This window comes from Oryzias latipes, chromosome 21 (genome assembly GCF_002234675.1).
Source record: "Oryzias latipes chromosome 21, ASM223467v1".
Classification (NCBI taxonomy): Eukaryota; Metazoa; Chordata; class Actinopteri; order Beloniformes; family Adrianichthyidae; genus Oryzias; species Oryzias latipes.
Genome location: NC_019879.2, coordinates 1,154,771 through 1,174,892, shown reverse-complemented (window position 1 = coordinate 1,174,892; position 20,122 = coordinate 1,154,771). Strand labels below are relative to the sequence as shown.

At 42.5% G+C, this 20,122-nt stretch overlaps 1 protein-coding gene across 3 annotated transcripts in view; it reads right to left on the bottom strand.

Moving 5' to 3' along the window:
* Positions 1 to 286: 286 nt before the first annotated feature.
* LOC101157895 (glycerol kinase-like) overlaps positions 287 to 20,122 on the bottom strand; it is a 33,908-nt gene continuing 14,072 nt past the window's right edge. Inside the window, exons 8-19 of one of the 3 annotated variants that reach the window (XM_011489177.3) lie at positions 16,240 to 16,306; positions 14,348 to 14,383; positions 11,678 to 11,745; positions 11,527 to 11,569; positions 11,373 to 11,453; positions 11,157 to 11,235; positions 10,982 to 11,078; positions 7,967 to 8,051; positions 7,708 to 7,828; positions 6,067 to 6,210; positions 3,568 to 3,654; positions 287 to 909 (exon numbers count right to left, since the gene is read on the bottom strand). In XM_011489177.3, coding sequence (XP_011487479.1) covers positions 896 to 909; positions 3,568 to 3,654; positions 6,067 to 6,210; positions 7,708 to 7,828; positions 7,967 to 8,051; positions 10,982 to 11,078; positions 11,157 to 11,235; positions 11,373 to 11,453; positions 11,527 to 11,569; positions 11,678 to 11,745; positions 14,348 to 14,383; positions 16,240 to 16,306 — 922 coding nt within the window. In that variant the 3' untranslated portion in view covers positions 287 to 895. Of the gene's footprint in view, positions 910 to 3,567; positions 3,655 to 6,066; positions 6,211 to 7,707; positions 7,829 to 7,910; positions 8,052 to 10,981; positions 11,079 to 11,156; positions 11,236 to 11,372; positions 11,454 to 11,526; positions 11,570 to 11,677; positions 11,746 to 14,347; positions 14,384 to 16,239; positions 16,307 to 20,122 lie in introns of those variants that run through there. The other 2 variants (XM_004081371.4, XM_020713159.2) reach the window with 2 other exon arrangements.

Genomic DNA, 20,122 nt, shown 5'->3' with positions numbered 1-20,122 from the left:
GAATGGCCTAGAGACATTTTTTTTTTTGAAACATTATAGTTTTTATTCTTCATAAGCAAGCCAGATTAAACCATTTGGCAGCCCGTGTGTTTGATACCCGTGGTATAAAACAACCTAAGGCCAGATATATATTCGGATTTGGCTCTGACATAAAGGACCCCCTTGTGCTATCCTAGATGACACCCCCCCCCCCCCCCTTACATTGACGTGTTCTCCCTACCATGACAAAGGTGGATTCTGACTAAAAGTTGCATATTGTGTTTTATGAATGAATCAGTTTTAGCTGTTTTGTAGTTCCAGGCATTTATTTGAATAAACTTTATTGAAGAGTGCACAGAAACAATGGGGAAGGGAGAGGAAAGCACATCTATTTAATACACAAAGCATCAGATAAAACAGCAGAGATCAAATCATGAAATCACCACGAATGTGTCAAACAATCAGCTGTCCAGTCACTTACGCACTGTGTTCAACACTGTCAGGTCTGTGCAGGCATAAAAGTACACGGCAACAGTTCCACTAATAAAAGCTCAACTATGCTGCAACATGATACAAACTTCAAGTGTGTCCGTGTGAGAATCTCCCATCCTGATTTGAGAAAACCGAGTTTCTGTCTTACTGGTTCTGAGCTGATGCTCGGAGGTTCTGGCTGCTGGAGTAGAACAGGTTCAAGCTCCGACAGGGCTCAGTGTTGGTATCACATAAAGAGTCGGTACATTGTCACCTGGTGCCTGCAAATACATCAGAATATAGATGATCTTGAACTCCACAGGATCCTAGCTGATGAGCATTTCAGAAGAGCAGCAGTCATGGGCTGATCATCCCGTCACATCTTCATCTACACCTTGGTTCTTCTTGCAGTCACAGGTCTGCCCCCCCCACCCGTCCTGTTGCATTACTGCAGTTGGTCTGTGTAAAACATCACATGGATGAAGAATCAAACACGGCTGATGCCTCCAGCTCCAGTGCTCTAAAACTCGCAGAGCTTTTGATGTAAAACCAACAGGTTCTGTCTTCATGGCTGCAAATGCAGCTGGTTAACCAGTTAAAGGACCCTAACCCTCTGACCCAAAACAGATGGAAATCAAAACAGAATGATCAACAGCATCAAGGGCCTTTTGGAAATCAGTACACACTCCTTTTGTGTATTTCTTCACATCCATTGCTGTTGAAATGTCTTCTGTTATTTTGTGAAGGTCGTTGATCGGTTTGACCGAAAACCAAAACGACTCAACTGTTTTTCAACTAAACAATTTAGTCAGTAAACAAAAAACTTTTCTAATATTTTGGAAATTTGTGAAAGTGGTGATTCTGGTCATAGTTGTTGAAGGAATGTTTGTCGTCTAAAATGCTTGGTTTGTGTGAGCTTATGGCTATTGAGACTAAGTAAGAATTATTTACCACTGTTACGCATTTTTTCATTATTAAACGAGGTTCTCAGACATTTATTGTTTCCCAAAAGAAAATTATTCACACTTTACAATAAAACTCCAATGATCATGTTATAATTATTAACTATGGTTAACCCTTGTGCTATCCTAGGCCCGTTAACATTGGGAGTGGGGTCATCCAGACCAGGGGTCGGCAACCCATGGCTCCGGAGCCACATGTGGCTCTTTCATCCTTCTGTTGTGGCTCCCTGTGACTTTGAAAAACAATGAGTATTTTATAAGAATTAAATTTGATTTTAGTTTGTTCATTTTTCATGGCATTTCAAAGACGCTGCTGGCTCTATACGAAGCGCGTGCCACGAAAAAAAACCGCTTCGTAATGAGGTCGTATTTATCGGCCGAGAACTGCAGAGGCGATAGCAGGAGGAGACACGCGGGGCGGCTTCAATAAACACTCCGGTTGTCCGGACTGATCTTCTGCCGGGGACTTGACGGGCCGCGGGGCGGAGAGCAACTTTCTGATGACAGACAGTTTGCGCTTAGTGTTTTTAAACACGCATGTGCATTGTGTATGTTTCAGAGCGGGGGTGCTCATTACGTCGATAGCGATCGACCGGTCGATCTTCAAGGACATGAGGGCAGATCGGGGGACAGAGAAGATTAAAAAAATAAAAAATACTTCTTAAAAATCCACCAGCCAATCAAAATCCTCACCGAGAAGTACGGGACTGAATTGACATGCAGAATGGCCAATCGGACATTTTCCGCTGCACATCATGTCCCCGGAAGAATGCCGGAGTGTTTATTGAAGCCGCCCCGCGTGTCTCCTCCTGCTATCAGCTCTGCAGTTCTTGGCCGATAAATACGAGCTCATTACGAAGCTGTTTTTTTCCGTGGCACGCGCTGCGTACAGAGCTATCAGCGCCAAATGCCTGATAATATGCCACGCTCCCCCCATTGCACGGTTTACAGCAGAGTATGACATAGGATGGTTGCTGCTTTCTGTCTTTGTAATAAAACGCCTCATCTGTTAATACAAAAGTATCTTTGTGTACTCTCACTGTGTAGTTTTTAATCATCAGTACATAAACAATAATGTTCAAATAAACATGTAACTAATAAACATGACGATGGAAAGAAAGAAGTACTTTTTTTAAAAATCTTTTCTGGACCGCGATCTACCCTCTTGTCCTTGAAGATCGACCGGTCGATCACGATCGACGTAATGAGCACCCTTGATATAATATATACATGCATAATATATATAATGATGTCAAAACGGGTTGTGGCTTTTTCTGTGTTTCTTTTCATTAGGGGCGGTCCCAAATGGCTCTTTGAGTAAAAAAGGTTGCCGACCCCTGGTCTAGACCCACTAGACAGAGCTCTGAACCTTTTTTCTTCAATGATTTGTGATCTTCACTGGTGTCCATGGATTACATGAAATCTTTCCACCTTTATCCACCTTTGTCATGGTAGGGAGAACACCTCAATGTGAGGATTGGGTCATCTGGACCCCATAGGATAGGACAAGGGTTATGTAATGGTTTGGTGATGTCTTTGAGGTTTTATAGCATTTAGAATGCGTTAGTTCAGGCTTAAGTAAAACCTCACTTACCTTTTGCTTCTTAACTACTAACAAACAGCTAGAATAAATAATGACTCCAGACATTTTTCAGGCTATACATAAATATGGACCAACATGTTCTTGATGCATACATAAAGCTAAATCATTGCATGGGGACACTATTAGTAATGCTTTACGTAAGGTTGAACAATAAACATTAACTACTAATACATTAATAAACTTAGCAAAGAACAGATTATGTAATAGTTAAATAATGCTTAATTATGCATTAACCAGCATCAATGAAGTTGGTAATAAACTGTAACCAAATTGATTTTTGTGGTAATATAACCCTCAAAGGTAACAAGAGGTTAAGCTTAAACCGCACAGAGAAGGCTTCATGTTTTCAGTTTATTCAAACACAATCTGAAAAAACGCTCACTTTGCTGCTGCGAGACTAAGAGGTTGATAAGCCAACAGGATATTCCTGATGAGTTAAGGCAGATGCACATGAGGAGGGTCACTCTGGGCTTTATCTGCCTGATAAATCTACAGGTTTTCCGCTCTGTGAAATCAGTCTGTGAATTCTGAGAGAAAGCTGCAGCTCCATACCTTCACTGGTGGAGCAGGTCTCCATGGTCTCCCAGTTCATGGCCTTCTGCACAGCTTTCTTCCAACGAGAAAAGCGGAAATCGCTCTCTGTGGGAAAAGCGACTATTCAGTCAAAGACACCACACATGCTCTCATCCAACCTGGGGCTGTTCTCATGGTTCAGCTACAAAAGGAAAAGTCCAATCCTTCCAGCTGGGCTTGAGAGGAAACTGCACTTTGGCTTCAACCCATGTGGCTCTTTGCCCCACAGCCAACCCACTTCTTCCATCTTCATCTATGTGGAGCAGTCGCTCTCCAAGAGAGAACTGAACGGGCTTACGTTAGTGTTTCTGCTCACAGAGAGAGATTGCTACTGCAACTGACGGTAAACGGGCTGGAATCAGACCAAATCCTCTCCTGCTCTGCTGTCACAGCCTGAGAAATGCTTGTGCATTGTTGACATCATAACTTATTGGTGATATTTAGGTTTTTGGGTGATCAGATGGTCTCCCTCAGCCCCAACCTTCTGGACAAGAATTATTTGAGTTACAGCCACAGGGCTCCAGACTCCGACCATTTGGTCGCATTTTGCGACCAAAATTTGAGAGTGTGCGACTGAATTTTACATCCAGTCGCACATGTGCTACCAGTAAATTTGCCTCCCCCACCCTCCGTATTTTTTATACATTAAGCGTGGAAGGGGCACGTCAATGATCAATGAAATAATCTATGAGACGCGAGCGCACACGCAAACACACACACAAACTCGCACACATACTCATGAGACGAGAGCACACACTCGCGTAAGTGGCTAAAATGCCTGTAGGGGGAGGGGCCTAAAGATAATCGAGCGCGCGTAAACATCTGTGGGAAGGGAATGGAGACAAATATCATCACAACCTGATATGTGCGTCTGAACTATGGGTAAGCGAACCATTGATTCGTTCTTCCGACCTGTGGCTGGTGTACCAGTGCCAGAGTCTACAGCAGGGGTCTCAAACTCGCGGCCCGAGGGCTCTTTGTGGCCCCCACCTTGAAATGAAAGTTTAATTTTAATGCGTCCTGCTAGTTTGTATGAATGACACTTTTTCATTGTCGTGTGCGGAGCTGACAAACCAACCAATCACAGTGGAGTAAATGACTATTGGGGGCGTGACAATGACCGGGCTTGAAAGCAGGAAACCTGACAGCCCCCCCCTCCCCGGACCACATGAAGGAATTCCTTACTTTCCTTTTTAGAACGTATCTATTCACTCGTAATTTTCTGAATGCATGCAGTCCGTGCTGAACTTTTCTCTGGGCCGCACAGACCCGGAGGTTACGGGGGTTACGGTTCAGCGCGCGGCGTCGCATCCCCCCAATCAAACGGTTTATGCGCGGCCGTTACGGCAGCACACCGCTCCCGCGGGAGTCGGGTCAGCTGAGGAGAATAAATGTCCCACACCTACATGCGTGACAGCTAACGGGGCTTGAACTTTAAACACGTGTGAGCAACAACACGGTTTAGTCCGAGACGCACTTAAAACACGTGGTGAAAATGCAAGGATAGAAGTGTTTGAGATCAACCAGCGACTCGCCTGGATCATTGGGGAGACCAGGCCGGGGGGGGGGGGGGGGGGGGGGGGGGTGATGGCGAATCTGCAGCGAGACTGAAGGAGAACAGGAAGTTGAAGTTCAATTCAGTTCAATTTAGTTTTAATATTCCTCTCCCCCTTAGTATGATCTGTGTTATTATATATTTTATATTTATTTGAATGTTTTGTAATGGATGTAGCCTATTTTTAATCAATTGGTATTTTAAATTGTTTCAATTTCTCACTTAACTACAAAACCCATCAGGACACATGTCCCATAATGCATAGTTTTGTAGTCACAGGGCAGCTTTCAGTCAGTTCAGTACTAAATTTCCAGCTGCGTTCGGTAGGTTGGGGCCTTGCTCCGCCCCTTTCTCCTGATATTTTTGTGATGATTGACATGTGATGTTGGAGCAAAAACAAAAATATACATCTCACACCAGGTGATCTGAACAGCGTTGCGTCCACCTGGGTGATCTCAAACACGCTTATTGTGCGTCTTGGCTGCACATATTTAGTGTCACCAACGTGAATTTCCATCAGTTTTTGAGCCTCTCTCTGATCTCAGGTATCTGTATCGATTGTTTTGATATCCAGTGAACATCACCCGTTCTTTTACAGTTTACCTTCTTCTGTCAGTTTGCCTTCTTGTTGCATCTTCAAAAGTGAAGAATAAAATGTGACACTTAATTTGAAACAGCGCATTGTAATTTCTGCATCTATTATTAAAGTATTTATTCATAATACAGTGGAAATTAGTAGATTTGGTTAGAATGTTGATTTACGGTATGCGCCCCTAAATTTTCTGGTTGTGCCCCTAAAATTTTCAGTTGGGGGCCACTGTGCTACTAGTGAAAAAAGTTAGTCTGGAGCCCTGAGCCAACAGTTTTAGGCTGGAGGTCACCGAGACGTGAATATGCTCTGAACCTCTGCTGCTGTTCCTCACCTTCTGGGTTGATCTGAGGCTGGAAAGTTTCAGATTTGATCAGAGGAAGATGACCGGGGCTCAGGCTCCAGACATCCACGCCCTCAGCCGCCCCAGCTGCCACGGCGGCACCCAGAGCTGTGGTCTCCGACATGGTGGGTCGCACTGCAGGGACGAGAAACACAGACACTGCAAACAAGGGTGATTCCTGTCTTTTCTATAGGCAGACAGCTGAGGGAGGACTCATTAGCTAGAGCAAATGTGCCAAAGTCAAGGCCCACGGGATCATTTTATATTTATATTATATTATTAAAGTACGACACTGGAGGCAAAGTACGACACTGAAGGCAAAGTACGACACTGCAGGCAAAGTACGACACTGAAGGCAAAGTACGACACTGCAGGCAAAGAACGACACTGAAGGTTTCCATTCTCAGAAATTAATGTTTTTTTTGGAAACAACCATCTGACACAAACCCTCTACATCAGGGGTCAGGAAGCTATGGCTCGCAAGCCACATCTGGCTCTTTTGATGGCCACATCTGGCTCGCAGACAAATCTTTAATTATAAAAAATGTTTTCACTAGACCATTCTGTCTCGGGCGCGATGCTATGCCAAGGGGGCGCGCAGTAGTAGCGGTGCTTAGAGAAAAAACATGTGCAACACCATCAGTTTACTATTATCTGTTATATCACAGAGTTTGTACCAGCCGGAAACCTGTGAATCGCTGTCCCTGCAGCTGCGCTCCTGTCTCTGAGAAAGAGCGCGCAGCTGCAGGGACGGGATGTGTCAGCAGGTAAAGGGGACTAGTGGGTGCAGGTAGCAAGGGGAAAACTGCACAAGGATCGTCAGAACTTGGAACACACTCCCCGTCACATATCACACACTGCAGCGTGTCAGTGTGTGTTTGGCTCCATGTGTGCATGTGAGCAGTCTTTCTCACATCTAAAGAACAGCATAACAATGTTATTGAAAAGAATCCACAGACTTATTGTACTTTAAAAGTGTTGACATTACATCAAATGCACACATTTAGTTGTATTTTTATTTTTAAACATATTGCAGCGGACTGAGTTGGACTGGGTGGCTGTTGGGTCACGTTATAAATTCCAGAGTTCATTGAACGCATCAAGCAGAGATGCTGGTTGGCCCTCAGTTCTGTGGCTCAGCCTGTTGTTGGGGAGTTTGGACCAATGGGGTTCAGCTATGGGCCGAATAAAGGAAATAGGAGGGCTGTTGCGGGAGCGGGGGAATAAAAAGTTGGGAGAAGCGCTCTCAGCGGGAGAAATTGAGGAGTTGCTGAACAAGTTGTACGGCATTGATTATGGCCTACAGTAACCAGAATAAAGAACCTCATAAGAGGTTAAGTCTCCGTGCCTCTGTGTGGGAAAGGGATACTACATTATTGTATGGCTCTCATGGATTTACATTTAAAAATGTGTGGCGTTTATGGCTCTCTCGGCCAAAAAGGTTCCCGACCCCTGCTCTCCATCATCCATTTTTAAGGATAATGGAGACCTATGGGGTAGTAGCCGTTACTTAATCAACACTAGGCGCTCTCAGCTTTGGTCTGATTGGACCGGACAAATAGGGAGGAAAAAGAGAAGGTTGAGATTTTTGTGTTAGGGTGTTGTATTCAAAATGAAAAAGAGTCTTCCTACCAACAGGTATGCAAAGTATGTCCGCCTGCAGCTGCATCAGTAATCTGTTGGTGGTCATGCCTCCATCTACTCTCAGCTGAGTCAGAGGAACGCCACTATCCTGGTTCATTGCATCAAGGATCTGGAGGAAAAGAACTACATTTAATTTCTGTTCCTTCAAACCAAAAGGAAAAATCTCAGCTCTTGAGGTAGTCACGCTGTACTTCCAAACAGAACCAAACAGATGCGGCTTCAGTGAAGAAAAAGGGGGAAGGATGACCTCTCGAGTCTGGAAGCACACAGCCTCCAGTGCAGCAAAAGCCAAGTGTTTCTTGTTGGTGAACTGTGTGAGTCCACAGATGATGCTGGGAAACAGAGAAATGGCTTCAAATGTTATAAAGTAAAGATGCCATTGTTCAAAAGCAGTAAACTGATTCAGAAAGATCTGAATTTAAAAAAGTTGGAGGTTTTAAAAATGAAAAATGAACAAAATATTAAGGCTTTTAACACAAGCTGATGTTTTATTAACACAATAACAGAGATGACATGACAGAAAAATCCAACGCCATTGAAAGGGTCCCGCAAGAATCTTGGAGGTATTTGTTTGATTGAATTCTTAAAGTAACATCTAAGAAAAGTAGCAGTAACCCTTGTTCTATCCTAGGGACTTAGGGAGTTGGGTCATCTAGACCAGTGTTTTTCAACCAGTGTGCCGCGGCACACTAGTGTGCCGTGGGAGATGGTCAAGTGTGCCGTGGAAAATTGCCCTCATTAACTGATCTAAAAACATTTACCATCTCCAGGAAATCAGTTCTTTGTTCATCCAAACAGGTCCTGATAAAACACTGAGTAGTTAGGAATATGAAAGATCATAAAATACTTATTTCTTTGTGTTTAACTGATTCTATTAAAGACATTTTGATAAGAATGACGGCACCGCGATTTAGCTGCAGCTATAACTGTTTTCTGAAAAGTCCCGCAGCTTTTACTGTCTCCACGACTCCACCAATCATTCTTGAAGGCTTAATCACATGTCATCAGTCTGACCAATCAGAAGTGTTTAAAGTCTAAACTTCCTTGTTCCAATTTAGCTCATAACTCACTCATTTCCAACAGAAATACCAGCTAAAGCTCGTCTTTAGCGGTGGAGCTTTCCACAGAATCCGGTATCAGACCGTGGAACAAGTGAACAAAACCATGAAACTCAGAGACGCAAGTGTTTCTGCCGTTTTGTCGCCGTATTCACACTACATCTCCCATGATGCATTGGCTTAAAGGGACAGCGCCTTAGCGTACAATGAGTCGTCCTTGTTACACGGATTGAAACCACAACGAACATACAGTTTGTATGTAACTTAACTTTTATTACATATTTTAGAAAAAACATCTGCAACTTCCTGCTTTTTCTGCCACAGTTATCACAAAAATGCACGTCAGATTGCGGGGGGGGGGGCTGTAGATCAAAACAGACTATAAGAGTTTCTGCTTTTTTTTGGGGGGGGGGGTGCTGGTGTGCCGCGGGATTTTTGTCAAGGTTAAAGTGTGCCGTGGCTCAAAAAAGGTTGAAAAACACTGATCTAGACCCACTAGACAGTGCTCTGAACCTTTTTTCTTCAATGATTTGTGATCTTCACTGGTGTCCATGGATTACATGAAATCTTTCCACCTTTATCCACCTTTGTCATGGTAGGGAGAACACCTCAATGGAAGGGTGTGTGTGTGTGTGTGTGTGTGTGGGGGGGGGGTGTCATCTGGACCCCATAGGATAGCACAAGGGTTAAAAGCTGTGATATTTTGAATATAATTTTTTTTTTATCAAGGTTCACATGTGACTCATTTAACTACAAATGGACAGCATCAATCAAATTCCTCATTAAACTGTCATTTTTGTTTTTAGAGTTTGTGCAAAATTACCAGTAAAACCTAAACAAAAATAAAGTAACGGTACGTTAAGTAGATTCTCTTCAAAGACGACCAAAGCTACATTTATGATAGATATTATTTACTGCTTAAAAAAAGAGGTTTGCAACGGTGAGTAAATTATGTAACTTAAATATAAATCAAACATGTTTAATTCAGTTAGTTTAGTTTTTAGTCAATGTTTCTGCTGTACACAGAGATTTACTTTGTTACTTCTAATATTTCATCTTAACTTTCATTTTTCCTAAGTCTGTAAGTGAATTCATTATTTAACAGACATTAATAGAAAACAGTATCACTCGAAAATCTGCCTGTTATTAAAATCATTTGAATCCATTATAATTTTATCAATTGTACATGTAGGTTTTTGTTTCATATTTTTCATTCAACAGATTATCAGGTTTCTATCCTGTGGACTCAGTTTGGCTATAAAGTTGTATTCAGAACGGAAACATCTGTTGTTCCAGACCGAGTCAGTGTGTGTGTGTGTGTGTGTGTGTGTGTGTGTGTATATATGTGTGTGTGTGCATGTGTGTATATATATATGTGTGTGTGCATGTGTGTGTATATATGTGTGTGTGTGTGTGTATGTGTGTGTGCATGTGTGTGTACGTGTGTATGTGTGTGTACGTGTGTATGTGTGTGTATATATATGTGTGTGTGACTCATGTCACTGAGTTCAATGACACATGGACAGTGGAATTCACAGCTGATGTGGATCTTTAGCTGAGATTTTTGTTGGAACTGAGAGGCTTTATCAACCGTCTCAACACAAGGAAAGGAGGACATTTGACTGGTTAGACTGACAACATCTCTGTTTGAGTCACAAACAGTTTTCCAAATCAAAGTTGCTGTTTTGCATAAAAGGAGCTGGAATTGGTTGGAAACAACAGGACTTGATGCATAAAATTCTGGAGGGTCTGTTCATCCTTGGCATGGGATGCTGCTGCACGAGCTAAACCAGGGTTTAGCATCTGCTCTCCACAGAACAGTGGAGGTTTGTGGAGGTTAGACATTTTTAGAGTTCTGGATGAATATCTTTGGTTCTTGACTATTTCTAGTTAGGCTTCCAGCTACTGAAGGGTGGATGTTTGTCTTCGACTCAGTACAGTAAAGCAGCACAGCTCCAGCCTCTTAATAATTTACATGTTTAGACCTGATAATAATGACTTTATTGTTCTTCTGTTTCCCTATTCTGAGACCTGTGACAGATATCAAATTTGAAACAGTTTTATTCAGTAGATAAAAGTTTAACATTTCTTTGTTGTTTTTTTGTGTTTGGGTCGTAGATACGTTATTGGCCATTTTCTAGTACTCAAAACCTCCCAACATTTCCAGAAGTTGGGTTGTAGTTGTGTAGTTTCGACTGTCTCACCCTCTGGCACTGGGCTCCCAGTAGGGGGCGTACAGGCCGGAGAAAGCCGGTACAAAGTAACAGCCATGGGAGGTCCCCACTTCAGCTGCAAGCTTCTCTGAAACAAGATGATGGATCCATAAAAACCGTCTCCACAGTAAAAGCAGATCACAGCCATTCTACTGCCTTTTCTCACCGATCTCTGACGATGTCTGCACCATGCCCATGTTGTTCTTCAGCCACTGAACCACAGCTCCAGCGATGGCAACGGAGCCCTCCAGAAACCAGACAAGAAACATCACACTCTTGATCCAAAATAGCAACTTTTCAGACTGAGCAATAGAGCACAGAAGTGTAGTTTTGGTCATGACTGAGGAAAAATCAGCAACCAATGAGACGGTCCATCACACACCTCCAGGGCATAGCAGCATGGCATGTGTCTCCCCAGCTTGTAGGCGACTGTGGTGAGCAGGCCATGGTTCGACATGACAGGCTGCAGAGGCACAAAGCTTAACATTAAAGAAGGATCAAACATAAATATCAACTTTTTTAAAGCAGCGTCTTACTTTGCATCCTGTATTTTGAAGAAGGAAGCAGCCAGTACCATACCTTTACAAGAGAGAAACAAGAAAAGGAAACCCAGCAGGTAAACAAAACCTGAAGAAAACCGCATTGGTAAAAATCAACTAAATATCAAGCAAATTATGTGGGCCGTACGTGTTTTTGGCTTGTCCTTCCTCAAAACACATCTGACCAACCAGAGCAGCTGATTGGTCGCCTAAACACTGACAGAGAAACCAGGGAAGAATGGAATTCAGTCACTCTGTCAATCAGAACCAGCCCCTCATTCATCTGTCAGATGAGGGAACGCTAAGCCCCACATCAACATGCAGCCGTTAGTAACCCGATTGTTGTAGTTTCATTGAGTCCTGTTCCAAAATGTTAGAAAAAAATGCAACATTAAGTAGGGGAATAATAATATTCAGTCAGCCACTGATTGTCTAAGTTCTCCCACTTAAAAAGATGAGAGAGGTCTGTCATTTACATCATAGGTAAACCTCAACTATGAGACACAAAATGAGAAAAAAATAAATCCAGAAAATCGCAATGTCTGATTTTTAAAGAATTTATTTGTAAATTCTGGTGGAAAATAAGTATTTGGTCAATAACAAAGTTCCAATCAATACTTTGTAAAATACCCTCTGTCTGTAATGACAGCAGTCAAACGTTGTCTGTAAGTCTTCTGTAAGTTTCCACAAACCGTTTCTGGTATTTTAGCTCATTCCTCCATGTAGATCTCCTCTAAAGCAGTGATGGTTTGGCCCATTCCTCCATGTAGATCTCCTCTACAGCAGTGATGTTTTGGCCTATTCCTCCATGCAGATCTCCTCTAGAGCAGTGATGGTTTGGCCCATTCCTCCATGTAGATCTCCTCTACAGCAGTGATGTTTTGGTCTATTCCTCCATGCAGATCTCCTCTAGAGCAGTGATGGTTTGGCCCATTCCTCCATGCAGATCTCCTCTAGAGCAGTGATGGTTTGGCCCATTCCTCCATGTAGATCTCCTCTACAGCAGTGATGTTTTGGTCCATTCCTCCATATAGATCTCCTCTACAGCAGTGATGTTTTGGTCTATTCCTCCATGCAGATCTCCTCTATAGCAGTGATGTTTTGGTCCATTCCTCCATGCAGATCTCATATAGAGCGGTGATGTTTTGGTCCATTCCTCCATGCAGATCTCATATAGAGCAGTGATGTTTTGGTCCATTCCTCCATGCAGATCTCCTCTAGAGCAGTGATGTTTTGGTCCATTCCTCCGTGCAGATCGCCTCTACAGCAGTGATGTTTAGGTCCATTCCTCCATGCAGATCTCCTCTACAGCAGTGATGTTTTGGTCCATTCCTCCGTGCAGATCGCCTCTACAGCAGTGATGTTTAGGTCCATTCCTCCATGCAGATCTCCTCTACAGCAGTGATGTTTTGGCCCATTCCTCCATGCAGTTCTCATCTACAGCAGTGATGTTTTGGCCCATTCCTCCATGCAGTTCTCATCTAGAGCAGTGATGTTTTGGGGCTGTTGCTGGGCAACACAGACCTTCTACTCCCTCCAATGATTTCCTATGGGGTTGAGATCTGGAGACTGGCTAGGCCACTCCAGGACCTTGAAATGCTTCTTATGAAGCCACTCCTTTGTTACCCGGGCAACGTGTGTTTGGGATGGTTGTCATGCTGAAAGACCCAGCTGTTTCATCTTTAATGCTGATGGAAGTCACTCCAAATCTGACCATACACGGCCCCATTCATTCTTTCCTTTACACAGATCAGTCGTCCTGGTCCCTTTGCTGAAAAACAGCCCCAAAGCATGATGCTTCCACCCCCATGCTTTACAGTAGGTCTGGTGGTCTTTGGATGCAGCTCAGCATTCTTTCTCCTCCAAACAGTGGAGTTCTTACCAAAAAGTTCTATTGTGGTTTCATCTGACCATAGGACATTCTCCCAATCCTCTTCTGGATCATCCAAATGCTCTCTAGCAGACTGTAGACGGTTCTGCACATGTACCGGCTTTAGCAGGGGGACACGTCTGGCCCTGCAGGGTTTGAGTCCCTGGTGGTGTCGTGTGTTACTGATGGTAGCCTTTGTTACTTTGGTCCCAGCTCTCTGCAGGTCATTCTCTAGGTCCCCCGTGGGATTCTGGGATCTTTGCTCACCGTTCTTGTGATCATTCTGACCCCACGGGGTGAGATCTTGGGGGGAGCCCCAGTCGGAGGGAGATTCTCAGTGGTCTTGTCTTCCATTTCCTAATAATTGCCCCCACATGAGGATTTCTTCACTCCAAGCTGCTCACCTGTTGCAGATTCAGTCTTCCAGTCTGGTGCAGGTCAACAATCTGGTTTCTGGTGTCCTTAGACAGCTCTTTGGTCTCCATAGTGGAGTTTGGAGTGTGACTGTTTAAGGTTGTGGACAGGTGTCTTTCTATAGATAACCAGTTCAAACAGGAGTCATTAATAAAGGTAACCAGTGGAGGACAGAGGATCCTCTACAGAAGAAGTTACAGGTCTGTGAGAAAGAAATCCTGCTTGTTTGTAGATGAACAAAAACTTATTTTCCACCATAATTTAAAAATAAATATTTTTTTAAAAATCAGACGAAATGATTTTTTAAGGATTTTTGTTCTCATTTTGTGTCTTATAGTGGAGGTTATTACAGGCCTCTCTCATCATTTTAAGTGGGAGAACTTGAACAATTGGTGGCTGACTGAATACTTTTTTGCCCCACTGTAATTACTGTAAAATAATTAGCTGAGTGCAAACAAAAATACAAACATAGTCAAACACATGAGCACACATGAATAATAATCACAAGATGTACTTTGCAAAAATAGTCCTTACCCCTGAGATTGGAACTCCTGCGAGTGTTCCAGATTTCTGTTCAGAAGAGAAACGCTTGGATTGTAAATCATACTTTCTGACACATAATGCTAGGGCTCACATAATTAAAGGAACATTCAGACGTTATCCTCAAAATGTCCAAATATAAGCCTTTTTGAAAGTCTAAAGCTGAAAAGAGATTATTTCTCCTGTTTGCAGATTAGTTTCAAAAACTTGTGTTTTATATAGAACAATTACAAGTAGATTAAAATATCAATTTCCTACTTTTATTCCCCCTATTTGGGGTCAAGAACCCACTGAAGGGCAAAGCTTGGGTACACCCTTCACCAGGTCATCATAGGGTCACACACACACAGCCACACATGCTCACATTTACCAGAGGGACCATTTAGAATCATCAATGAACCTCTGAAGCATGTTTTTGAGGGGAAACTGGGGAGAATCCACAGAGGAAAGCTTCACACAGAAAAGTCCCAGCTGACACTCGGGGGGGGGGGGGGGGGGGGGGGGGGGCTGCCCTGCGTGCTCTCTGTTCCCTTTGGCCCTCGGCCCTCTAGTGATTTCCATAGCTGTGATGTATGGCTTACAGAACCTAAAACCTAGTGTATCGGAAGATCATCTTTTCAAGTATCCTTTCAGTAGAAATGTTCTAAAAATGAATGTTTATGTAGGATTATAAGGAGGTCATCAGCTTGTGGCTCTGCAAAGGTGGAATGAAGGTTTAGGTTCCGACAGCTGCCTTCAGGCCACCTGCAGACCTGGTTCTGTCGTCTCTCATCTTCCTTCTACAACAACTGGTCAATCAAGCACAGTAACGCATGGAGCAGCTTTAGTCGGTAAACACGCGTCCTTCAGGAAAATAAAAATCAGCATTCCAGGAAGCATGAAGGGCTCTCAATGTATCTAGGAGATGTCTAAGTTAATGTTGACTTCAACATGTGCAGTGGACCAACAGCAGCAGATCACACTGCACCCAAACTACCACTGGGCGGGCAGAGCGGGAATTGAACCTGTCATCTCCCAATCGGAGGTCGACTGCTCTACCTCTGCTACATGGCCCCCCCAGGGTGCAGCTTTATCAAGGCAGCTTTTTATCTACAGCAATGTATAAACACTGAAAAGAAAGAGGAAGGTTTCGGCAGCTGGAAGAAAATCGAACTTTAATATAATACAAAAAGGTATAAAGCAAGATAACCAGCATTTAGGACATAGATGGTGGTGCAGCATGCCACACAACGGTAGCAGACAAGACAAAACGTTCCTTTTTGGACTTCACAGAGGATAAGAAGCTGCTTCCATCAAAAAGCCGCTACATCCCAGTTGAGCCGATCTTTGATCCAATAAAGGCTGCTAATCATTCTCCCACAACTACATCAACCTGCATACATAACTACATAGTTTTATCCTGGATAGCTCACAGGTCAAGGACCTGGATGAGTGCAGAAAACAAAGCAGGCAGTCAACCTCTGAACAACAGTACAAAGGGCTTATTGCACAAACTAGTAAAATAGCAATCACTGTGCAATGATGAGGACAAACAAAGGTACCAAAAAAACAGTAACTGTGACGACAGGAAACGGCTTTGATTCAGGCTTGGCAGCTTTTGATTTTTGTCCAGGATCTAGCAGGATCTAGTCCACTCACTGCTCAGGGAGAGATCACAACCAGGGAACTGAACACAGACTGCCATTTGTGTATCCATGGGACCCACGTGTTAAGACTTTGGATGACATTCAAACCATTGACATGGATAACACCTTAGATGGTAATAAAACCTGATTACACTCATGAAGAAATGTTTGACAACACCGATGACACATTTCCTCTCCTGACTGTCAGAACTCTACCAAACTAAACAACATGAACAGGGTATGAATGCAGAGAGAGCTCACCATCCAGCCATAAACTTCAGAGGAGCTTCTCACGTCTGGAAGGATTTCCATTGGGATGTCAAAGTACCTGAAAATACAACACTGTCACATTTACATCTTGTCCTTCAAATGTTCTGAGAGCTAATTCCCCTAACAGGTGTGGGCACATAAGTTTTTCTGTGTTGATGTTCATGGATTCAGTTTCTGGGTTAAATGTTTTAAACTAGGGGTGTCCAACTCATTTTCACTGGGGGCCACATCAGCATAGTGTCTGTCCTCAAAGGGCCAGATGTAACTTATACATGTAACTAAATGTAATGAAAATAAATGTAACTACTCCTTAATGTTGAATAACTCGTTTATTTATTTATTATAACTTTTTAAAGTGACAATTACAGTTGCATAGAAAACATCTGTTTGCTTGTTACTTTAGCATAAATCCTTTTACATTTGATTCTGTCAGGTTAGGTTATATGGACAGTGTTTAAGTCCTGATGTATAGATGACCAATACGATAGTTTAAGTCCAATTCCCCCTAGATATGAATAAATATAAACCAATTTTTATTTTAAGGAATCAAAAACTTTTATGTCCCTTTTGGGCCACATAAAATGACATGGAGGGCCACATTTGGCCCGCGGGCCTTGAGTTTGACACGTGTTTTAAAGCAGCGGTCCCCAACTTTTATTGCGCCACGGACCGGTTTGATGTCTGGCAAAATTCTCACGGACCGGTATGTTACATGTGGCGGACACACGCTGCAGCAACGCTGCAATAAAGGCAGAGACACGAGATGAGACGTACTCTGCACTTTTATATTGACACGCTAAACATTGTACATCACACAGGTGTCATCATCCTCTCCCCTTCCCACACTCATGGTGCTAAAAAAGTAAACACAACAGGAAGAATTAACTAAGGGTGAAACAACATAACTGCCAGATGAAGGGACCCGTAGGCAAAAAGAAACACCCATGCTCAACCCTATTCTGACCAAAGGCGGCAAAGGGGATTGATTTAATTCCATGTTCTGCCAGCTCCGACAGTAACCCCTGCAGCCTGTGGAACTCCCACAGCAGACCAAACGTGCACGTGACCAACACTACAGTACAGCAAAATAATGTGACCTGCATTAAAACTGTGGTATTTTCTAAACATAACAATAAACATGAATCATGACATGAGCAACGTCCTCTCTGCCCGCAACGCTCTCTGGTCGCTATTATTATAACATTTAAACATGCCTTCAAAATAGGTGCATGGAAAATCCAACTCACCACAATGCTGAATGGTTGGAGGGAATCTCCCGTTGGGATAAAACCGTATTTTAAGTAGGACTCCTGATACTGTTTATTAAATGTAGCTTTCTTTTTTTGGAAGTGGAAGGCTCTTTTTCTGTCTCCTGGCTGGGCCTTTTCTACTTGGCAAAGAAACTTTTCAAAGACGTTTGTTTTTTATTCCATTTTGCTAGTTCCTGGGTTTTATTTTAGCGGTATCCTGTCACGTGGCAGAGACGAGCGAAATGGCCTGCGTCAAGAGTAACATAGACGTTTGGTTTTTTCTTGGAAGAGGAACCAGACAGGGTTGCCCACTCTCTCCTTCTCTTTTTGCTATATTTATTGAGCCTCTAGCTGCAGCAATAAGACAGAATGAGAGCATTAAAGGAATTAAAACCAAACACAGCCATCATAAAATTAGTCTCTATGCAGATGACATATTACTGTTTTTAAGTAATTTACATTCTGTAAATGAAACGGCAACAATCATTAATGAATTCTCCTCTATATCAGACTATTCCATTAATTGGAATAAGTCTGTTTTATTACCACTAAACAATAATTTAAGTTGCATAAGTTGCATCTCAGTCTGGTATGGGAACTGCTCAGTGGCTGACCGCAAGGCACTGCAGAGGGTGGTGAAAACTGCCCAGCGCATCACAGGGACACCACTTCCTGCTCTTGAGGACATCCAGAGGAAACGCTGTCTACGTCGAGCTCGCAGCATTCTCAAGGACTCCTCTCACCCTGACCACGGACTGTTTAACCTCCTCCCCTCCGGGAGGCGTTTCAGGAGCCTCCGGACAAGGACCACAAGATTCAGGAACAGCTTTTTCCCTAAAGCTGTCTCCTTGCTGAACTCTTCCCTCTGACACCCCTAAAACACCCCCCCCACACCACCATAGACTCCTCCCCCCCTCTTCAACACTCTGAATCATTTATTTATTCACAACAAGCAAAAACAGTAACTTGTTATTACTTGCACTACTGTCTGTTCATCCAGGAACACTGTATAATCCATCTGCACATTGTAATATTTTCTATGCACTTTACTGTCCATTGCAATACTGTAAATTATGTTCATAGTTCTGCCTATAGTGTTCATACCCTTTTACATAGCCCATCTGTATAGTATATTCATAGTACACCTATCTGTACATCGTGCTTATAGTATTAATATCTGTAAATTATGTCCACAATACTAACCTGTATAGTTATTGTACATACTATAGAACTTTATTCTGTACTTACTGCTTATTGCACTTCTGGTTAGATGCTAACTGCATTTCGTTGCCTTGTACCTACATGTGCAGTGACAATAAAGTTGAATCTAATCTAATCTAATCTAATGCGGAGCAAAGACTCACAATACCAGTTAAATCAGGAAATATCAAATATCTAGGTATCAATTTTTCTATCACTATCAGAACTGGTGCAGCTAAACTACACCCCATTACTGAAAAACATACAGGATGATCTAACACGCTGAACCAACCTGCCTCTGTCCCTTATGGGCAAGGTAGCCACAGTAAAAATGAAAATCGTACCCAAAGTTAATTATCTCTTCTCAATGATTCCCACACAACCGCCATTAAAATGGTTCAAAACAATAGACTCATCCATATCAAGCTTTTTATGGAACAATAAACCTGCAAGAATTAGTCTAAAAACTTTAAAATCTGCAAAAAGCTGTGGAGGATTAGAATTACCTAACTTCCACAATTACTTTCTTGCAAATAGATTACAATACATCTTAAAATGGTTAAAAAATAATCCAGAAACCAACTCATGGTTAGACTTGGAACAGGCTGGTTGGTTGTGGAAAGATCAACCTGTCACAGCTACCATTTATTAGCCAAACAGTTAAAAAACAGGATTGTTTCAAAAGTATTAATATAAATGCCACTTTAACAGCCTGGTGGGAATTTCTCAAAATATCAAAATCATCAATTCAACCGTGCAAAATGACACCCATCTGGAACAACCCAGACATCCTCATAAACAAAAAAATTCACTTCCCAGCTTGGCAAGCAGGGGGCATAAAACAACTAGAGCACATAATTATTAATAGAAGATTCATAACTCCCCAGGAACTTCAAGACAAACATGGAATAAATAACTTCTTGGAATATCAGCAACTTAAATCAATTATTACTAAAAAGTTTAAATACAGAGACAACGATTTAAAGCTACCAGATGTAGTTACCACTCTGATCAATTTCTCAATGAATAAAACTCTCTCCAAAATATACAAACTTTTATGTAATTTAGATAATAATATTTCACTTCCGACAACAAAATGGGATGCGGATTTGAGCATCAGCACAGATGAAAGCTTTTGGTCAGAACTTTGTCTAAACACCTTTAAAATGACAAAAAGTCCAAATCTGCAGCTAATCCATTTCAAAACTCTTCACAGAATTTACTACACTGGACAGAGGATGTTCAAGATGGGTCTCAGTAACTCAGACATTTGTCAGCACTGTGACGGTAATCTACCCGACAATTACATGCACGCACTATGGTTCTGCACGCCTGTCCAGGCTCTCTGGCAGCAGGTATGTGCCGATCTATCAGTCTGGCTTAAGGTTTCAATCACGGCTTCACCGTCACTTTGTGTGCTTGGT